Genomic DNA, 8,066 nt, shown 5'->3' with positions numbered 1-8,066 from the left:
TTCTCTCAGTTACTGGTGTAGATTTTCCTTTTCATTAGCAGTGTCAGGACTGAATCCATAACCTTTTCCTCCACAGGAAGATGATGACAACCTCATTTTTAAGAATGAAATCACCGCGGTCGACAACACAGAAGACCTGATCACCAGGAAACACCTGCTGGAAGTTCAGTTCTACTGCCAGTACCCCAAACGGGGGAACGTGACACTTGGCTACACAGCACACAGGAAAAGTATCACAGTGTGGGAGAAAGGCTTTGGTACTTTCACTTACCAGTTTGAGTTCTTTCCTGATAACCAATTCCAAACCAAGATTGATCGAAATTCATACCCTCTGGAGTACGACGTAGGGAGCAGGATCTACATGCAGATAGATGCCACCTCTTCAGCCAACAACACCGAGCTGTTTGTGGAGTCCTGCAGCGCTGCACCATATGACAACCCAAACTACCGGCCAACCTACTCCATCATTGAAAATGGGTGAGTTCAGCCCCTACTGCCAACAGAGGACATAATAGTATTTGTAAAGATTTCTTGTTTGCTTGTAAATGAGGTTTGTAACTAAATTGCTCATAGATGTGAAGGAGAGTGAATTGAAATGGTTGACGTTGTCCATTCGTTTACCCATTTGTAGACACTGGAGGGATAGATGTATATTAAATGTCTCTCTATCTTCCACCTGAGTGGAAGTTTTTTTTTACCTTAGAGGCTCACCTATACAATATTACCATATCAGGATGTAAAACTCAAGCTAAGCTTCGCTTAACCATCTTCAGCATAAACTATACTCTGTTTTCTTATCATGTTAAAACCATAAATAAAATAATATTTCTTTAATGGCACCTATTGTAAGGCTTATGTTGTTTTTGTTTTTCCTTACTAGGTGTAAAGTGGACTCATCTGTTGAAATCCATTCCTCCACCAACAAGAGACAATTCCAGTTCAGCATGGAGGCCTTCCGGTTCATCGGCTTGCATGATCAGGTGAAGAATAGACTATCCCTGCAAATGTCTCTGTAATAAGTCTAAATGCTTTAATGAATAGGTCCAATTCGATTCCACTCTTGGTCAGGTGCATGGGAATAGGCAATGATGCAAAAAAAAAAGTTTGAATTCCTGCAGACAGTCAGCACTAACTTTATTAGAGGCACAATGTTTCCGTCATGGACCTTCATTAGACATCACACGTATAATGTGAAACAACACATCATTATACTACAGCCAATCAAAATAGGGACCCAATTCCATATTTGTGTTAGACAATTTCAGACATGTATTGTTTGTCTCATTTTAAGGATATTTTCTAAATATTTTTTATGTGACAATTGCCTCTGTTGTTTGAGGATCGGCTCAGGTCTTTTAAGATATGGTCCCCCATTTTTATTGGTTGTTACAACCTGTGGCTCCAGAATAAAGATGTTGTTGTTTCACATTGTTAATTTGATGCCTGATGATCAGGACTGAAACATAAGAAAAACCGGCTCTGACAGTGTGAATTCAGTGTTTCCCATACATTGATTTATTTGTACCGGCCCACCACAATATCAAGGCAGACCGCCACATATTGATTATTGATTCTTTTTACACTACTTAAAATGGGTAAACTTGTATTTCACTCAGCACCTCCTCTTTCTCTCTCACACACACACACAAACACAACAGCGGCTTTTTAAATGGAGATCCTGCAATAAATGCAGAAAGAATACTGGAATTCAACCTATTTTTGTTTCCCAAGTTAAATATGAACACAGATGAAATCGAGGATTTGGTAGAGCTGCACTGACTGGCATGTACAAGAAAAGCAGAGGTTTGATCTTGTATGTGGGATCTGACTGCAACTCTGCCATTTGTCCACTGGAAAGCACAACGGTAGGTCTGCTGACACAATGACACTGTGTCCTGTTGTATTCAGGTTTACATCAGCTGTTCAGTCCTGATGTGTGAAGCAGGGGACCCCCACACCAGGTGCTCGCAGGGATGCATCAACTCCACATCTCGAGTTGGTCACCACCATAACCACAGAAAGAGAGAGGCGGTCACCCAGAGTTTAAGGCACTTTGTTTCCCAGGGTCCCCTGCGCTTAACGAGATCAGCAGAGAGCACCGGAAGCCCAGGTAAAGTACAGGGGGGGTTTATAACAGCACATGTGCACATTGTTTGAGTGCCAGTTAGACTTTGGACAAGATCGAACTCAAATTGTGCTTCTCTTTTCTCCAGTGATGAACCTGGATCTGAACCTGGTCTTCATCGCTGGTTGTCTTCTTGCAGCTGTTGCCATGATCTGTGCATTGGCCATGTTCAAAGCCAAAATGTCAAGGGCCAAATACCAGCCTTTGCCTACGTTCGTAAATTAAGACAGCAGCATGTGCAGAATAGGAAACCAGACAGAAAGATTAATATTAAACAACAATGAGGATGATCAACTTGTACTGCAGCTGCTGGTTCGCTTGTGCTGGTTACCATTGTGGGATCCCATGTAGCTTTACAACTGCTTCTACTATTAAGTATTACAGTTTGATGTATGGTAAAACAAGTATCTTGATTGACCTGTGTAGTCCTATCCTATCATGATCATTCCTCATTCAAATGCTAAAATTACACATCAAATGTTCTATGGCTGGTCAGTTATGAAACAGTTGCTTAACTTTGCTTTGTTTACTTACATTCAATTCCTCTCTTTTTTGAAAACTTTCCTGTTGCTGAAGCTCATCATGTTTCATAACCTTTGTAGCAACCACCAGAGTGATCATGACTGCAATGATCCATTATGTAACAGAAGGTTGTAAACTATAAAAGTATACAACAAAACCGTCAAATTTGTATTTCTGTCTGACTAGAGCAGGGTATCTAAACTTAAGACTAAAACTATGAAAGCTGGTACGTTAACTCTCAAGCTCCAAGCATGTAGCCCACTGATCAGAATCATCACCAAACCTTTATTCACAATCTGCAATCCTGAAGCAGAAGCCAAGCTTGATGAAAGACGAATCAACAACAAATATCGTTTTCTCAAGTCTCAAGGTCTGAGGGCTGCATTGTTCCGTGCTTACTGAGAAAAGTGTTACAGACTATGAAATAAAGATCGGTTTATGCCATGGATCATGTAAGTAAGGACCATATTGGTTTATAAAAAAGAAATGGGGTGCTACCTTTCAGAAAGAACAGCATATTAAAAGACAATCAGACTTTTGATTGAAGGTTGACTGAAGGTTTATTAGAGGCTATAAGATATGCAAAACAAATCATATTGGGATTCATTCACAATGTGGGTAAAAAAAAAAAGGTTATAAATAAGATGGTGTTGTGACCCTGGCTCAAGGGAGGCAACAGAGGAGTCACAAACATCTATTATGACCAAAATAAGGTCTATTGCAAACAAAGTTAAACAGACAAAGAACCATGGTGGCTGCTGCTGCTCCCGGCTGCAGTGTGTGAGAGAGAGTGTGGGTGGAGCTAGACAGGGCTTTTAAAGGCTGGCCAGCAGAATTGGGGAAATTATGGGAGGAGCTTCCAGGATACCTGCAAAACAGGGCACAGAGTAACTTTGGACATAACAGATGGTAAAACATCACATTATTTTACATTCTGCGCAATATATACAGGTCGTGTTGCGTTGATGCACCACAAGATGGCGTAACTACTCTCTTTATTGTGACATCAGAATGTATTTCATAGCACTTTTATCTGCAACAGCTGAATGTAGGTTTCTCAGTGGTTACATTATGTTTAACACTGAACTCAATATGACTTGTACAGTCTACAATATATTCTTTAGTGTCAGTTATAGTTAATCTAAAGAGCAAATTGTTTACAGACGTATTATACTGAGATTTTAATATTTTTCATTAAAATTATTGTAGATAGATCTACAGTGCAATAAGTAAATAAAATGCAATATGAATCAAACCATGACTTTTACAGGTGTTTGTGGTGTGGGTATAGTTGGATAATCCATAATTCAGTTGTAATTTAAAAACCAAAAAAATGTATCATGTTTTATTATTGTTATTTGTTTTTAGACAAAACCTGTGTCAAAAAATAAAAAAACAATCAAAAACAGAACTCAGACAGAAACGAAGGGAATACAGGTTTAAATTTATTTTTGATTTCCCAGACGGACCAAACCCCCTCAAACGTTTGTATTTGTGAACATGGAAACTTTTTTTTTTTTTTTATGGCGCCTGGACTGCTCCGACTCACATAATTTCATAATTTATGAGCCAAATACAGGTTGCTTTATGAATAAGGGAGTTATTGTTGGTATCTAGGCACATTACTGCTGAGATTAAAGATAAAGGTGATCTGCTTACTGTAAACCTGCAGGTGCGAAGAAGGAAGGGCACAAAGAAAATTTTTCATGACATGACTTGACTTCGTTCTTCTTTCAGTCCTATACCACAATTAGCAGCAATGCATCTTTTTTTCAAAAGTATTAGAGAAAGGTAAGTCAAGGTTCTTTGTATAACACATTTCAACCATGCAATCGAAAATCCTTTACAAAAAACACAAAAGCAACATCGGGTAATATAAAAAACATTTAATACAATTTTAAAGAGTTAAACAGAAAACACAAACAAGATAAAAAGAATAAAAGTGAAAGTGCAGTGTAAACTATTAATGCAAAGCATTACATACATTTGCTTTATTAAAAGGCAGCGGCAAAAAGAAAAGTCTGTTGGAGAGAGCAAAGCAGGCAAACAGGCAGGTAATCAAAAAATCAGAGTTCTCAACAACAAGTTCACGAGATCACTCAATAATCCGGAGGGGATTGGGTTTTTGGCCTCTCCTAACATGGCTGAAGATAGGTGGATGCACGGCGTGTGATTGTAGATCAGAATCAGGTGTGTCTTGGACCACGACTTCACTGCAGGGAAGAGAGGAGCCACTGACTCTGGAAGAGTTTTTAACCAGTGTTTTCCATTTCAAGATTTTCATCAAACAATTTTCTAAATGTTACTTAACATAGGAACGTGATCTTTAATGCATCTGGACTGCTCATACTTACTGAAATACACGCTGCCTTATAAATGACTGGAATATTAAAAACAGGTTATGTCAGATGTTTTTGTAGCCAACAGTAATGTGTAAGGGAAGTAAATAAAAAATTAGCCCAGCAGATTGAGAATTGGGAGGAACTGCTGGATGTTTTTCCTTATGAACAAGTGGAAGATGATGTAATTCTCTAGGCACATTACTGATGGGATTGAAGGTAAATGATCTGCTTATTGTGAACCTGCAGGTGCAAAGAAGGTGGGGCACAATGAATGTTTCTCGTAACATGACTTGAAACTAGAAAACATTCTACATACTGAGATGGTGACTAACCCTGCACCATAAGCTGGATTTGGCTCAGCACCAGTCCTGCACAGGAGAACCATGATAAATAAATATCAGTTTTCAAAGTCCTGAAGTCAAACTATGAGTACAATGCAATAAAAAAAAAAAACTAAAGCAGGGTTCAGTTAAGGTTGGGTTATGAGTTTTCAATGGATTGAGAGTCACCTGTTGAGAGCATAAAGTATTCAGTGTGTCAATGTTTGGGCGAAAACATCATCATTCTCTGGAAACTCTAGAGATGTTTGTGCGTGAAAATCCCAGTAGACACCAACAATCGTGCCACATTCAAAGTCAGTTAAATCTCCTTTCTTCCCCAAGTTGTCTCGACCACGTCTACATGCCTAAATGAGTTGCTGCCATGTGATTGGCTGATTAGCCACTTGTGTTAAAAAGAAATAAAACAGGAAGATCTGTTGCGTTGAAGACTGAAGCTCATTTTCCACCACTGGTACCGGTTCAACTCAACACGACTCTACTCGCCTCACTTTTGGCCCGCCGTCCTCTGCTACTTAGAGTTTAATTAGCCAGAATGTGAAGACAGATAAGTGGTATGAAAATCTTACAGCTGTCTCTGCTGTTGTTCCTGGAGTCTCAGCTGCTTTGGCTGCAGTGGTCTGTGTGACTTGGGGGCCAGAGGGCTCTGTGAGCGTGCGGCCGGCCGGCTCATTAGGTGGCGGCGGTTCGTTAGCTTCCGTCGGCGAAATCTACATAGTTCATTTATTGCCTAAAAAATCTCCAAAGTAGATTTAGTGATGAAGTAAAGGAAAAGGAAATTGTAAAACATAAAACAATCTGTTGCTGGCCTCTGTCGCGCAATGATGATGCAGTGAATAGTGACGATTCTCTCTGACCAATCAGCAGACTGCATTTTAGTATCGCCTCAGCTCGCTTGGAACCTCGACGGAGGCAATACCTGGCACATACGTACCAGGTAGCAGGTACAGGTACAACTTTTTCCCAAACAGAAAACCAAAAAAGGCGAGTAGAGTCGAGGTGAGTCGAGCTGGAACCATTCGGTGGAAAAGGGGCATACTTGTGATGAGTCTGACTGATAGTTGATTTATCTCGAACTGACTTCATTGCTACGGGTCTGTTGTCATGACAATAACGCTCCAACGCTATCCCATTTAAAAATCGTGCAAGTTTAAGATTATCCTCGTAATGCAGCAACAAGATTGACCGAAGTGGCCGCTCAGCACTAGCAGCGTAGGCTTCTAACTTAATATTTAACACATATATATATATATATATATATATATATATATATATATACATATATTTGGGCGGCACAGTGATGCAGCGGTTAGCACTGTTGCCTCGCAGCAAGAACGTTGTGGGTTTGAACCCAGATGTCCCGGCCTAGGTTAATTGGTGACTCTGACTGTTTCTCCATGGTTTGGCGTTATGTTCAATATTTTGTCATACAGTAGTTTAAAGTAAGCCAAACAGTCCTGATTCAAACCATTTGACCTGTAAAAGCTATAGTCAATTCACTAGCAAGGACCACACCACAACAATGTGTGATTTAGGCTGGTCTGAGAGGGTGTACAGGAGACCGGGCATGGAGACTCAGTGTGGGGGTTCTGTCTCGAAAGTGTTTTCGCCCGACCTCATTTCAAGCCCCCCAGACGGTACCTAGATGAGACATGAGAGAGCTGTGCCCTGATTGAACAGGAAGAAATGAGCGGATGAAGGAAGCAGGGAAGCAGGGATCGGGGGGGGTGAAGGGATGAGGGGAGCAGGGAAGAGAGGATGAAGGAACAGAAGATGAGCGGATGTGTGTAGAGATGAATAGATGAAGGGAAAGGGAGGGTAGGTCGAGCGATCTGAAACAGCGTGCTGTTGAGCGTGGATCGTTGTCTGTCTTGCTTCGAGCAATCAGAAACAAGTGGGGCAGGCGGAGCGGTATATGTAGCCTGACAGGTGATTGGAAGTGTGGTTGAGGCGTGGCTCCGCTCCCGAACCTAAGTTAACAAGTTAACTTCATTTAAAGTGAGTCCCTGAACGGATCAGCAGGTTCTAGGTTTTGTTGAACACCTTCACATAATGATTAACTGCCCCTGAAGAGAACTCTTTTATGAAAGATTTCAGGTTATGGAAAGCCTTGTAACATTCAACATTATTGTAGGAATCACAGGTGTGTGAAAGAGAACAACAATTCAATTCAATTCAATTCAATTCAATTTTATTTATATAGCGCCAAATCACAACAACAGTTATCTCACAGCGCTTTTCATAAAAGAGCAGGTCTAGACCGTACTCTATGATGTTATTTACAGAAGCCCAACAGTTCCCACCAAGAGCAGCACTAGGAGACAGAGGCAAGGAAAAACTTCCTTTTAAGAGGCAGAAACCTCGAGCAGAACCATGGCTCAGGGTGGGCGGCCATCTGCCTCGACCGGTTGGGGTGAGAGAGAGAGAGAGAGAGAGAGAGCCTACACAATATACACACAGAGGTACAGACAGTGAAGGTAATGTTGCTATAGACTAAATGAAAAATGGTACAGATATTTATAATAGTGTTAATGGTAACAGTCGTAATGTTAATGATTATAATAACAATAATAACAATAAGACTAGCAATAATAGTCGTTGCAGCAGAGGGTGTCGAGCAGGAACACGGGGGCAGCAGGCGACCCGCAGCCACAGATCCAGACTCCACAGCTCCAGAGCCAGAAAACCTGCAGGAAGTGATAGGAGGAGAGAGGAGAGGGACGAGAAAGCACAAGACTA

The 8,066-nt window shown here is 40.8% G+C and overlaps 2 protein-coding genes across 2 annotated transcripts in view; both read left to right on the top strand.

Moving 5' to 3' along the window:
• LOC123959260 (oncoprotein-induced transcript 3 protein-like) overlaps positions 1–2,799 on the top strand; it is an 18,625-nt gene extending 15,826 nt beyond the window's left edge. Inside the window, exons 3-6 of the mRNA XM_046033211.1 lie at positions 77–477; positions 881–980; positions 1,909–2,110; positions 2,214–2,799. Of these exons, the coding sequence (XP_045889167.1) occupies positions 77–477; positions 881–980; positions 1,909–2,110; positions 2,214–2,350 (840 nt within the window). The 3' untranslated portion in view covers positions 2,351–2,799. The remainder of the gene's footprint in view (positions 1–76; positions 478–880; positions 981–1,908; positions 2,111–2,213) is intronic.
• A 728-nt stretch (positions 2,800–3,527) lies between these two features.
• Positions 3,528–8,066, top strand: part of LOC123959257 — a 23,091-nt gene continuing 18,552 nt past the window's right edge. The window contains exon 1 of the mRNA XM_046033209.1: positions 3,528–3,556. Within this exon, the coding sequence (XP_045889165.1) occupies positions 3,554–3,556 (3 nt within the window). The 5' untranslated portion in view covers positions 3,528–3,553. The remainder of the gene's footprint in view (positions 3,557–8,066) is intronic.

The sequence above is a fragment of the Micropterus dolomieu genome, linkage group LG20 (genome assembly GCF_021292245.1).
Source record: "Micropterus dolomieu isolate WLL.071019.BEF.003 ecotype Adirondacks linkage group LG20, ASM2129224v1, whole genome shotgun sequence".
Taxonomy (NCBI): Eukaryota; Metazoa; Chordata; class Actinopteri; order Centrarchiformes; family Centrarchidae; genus Micropterus; species Micropterus dolomieu.
This window is presented reverse-complemented; position numbering and strand designations above follow the sequence as displayed.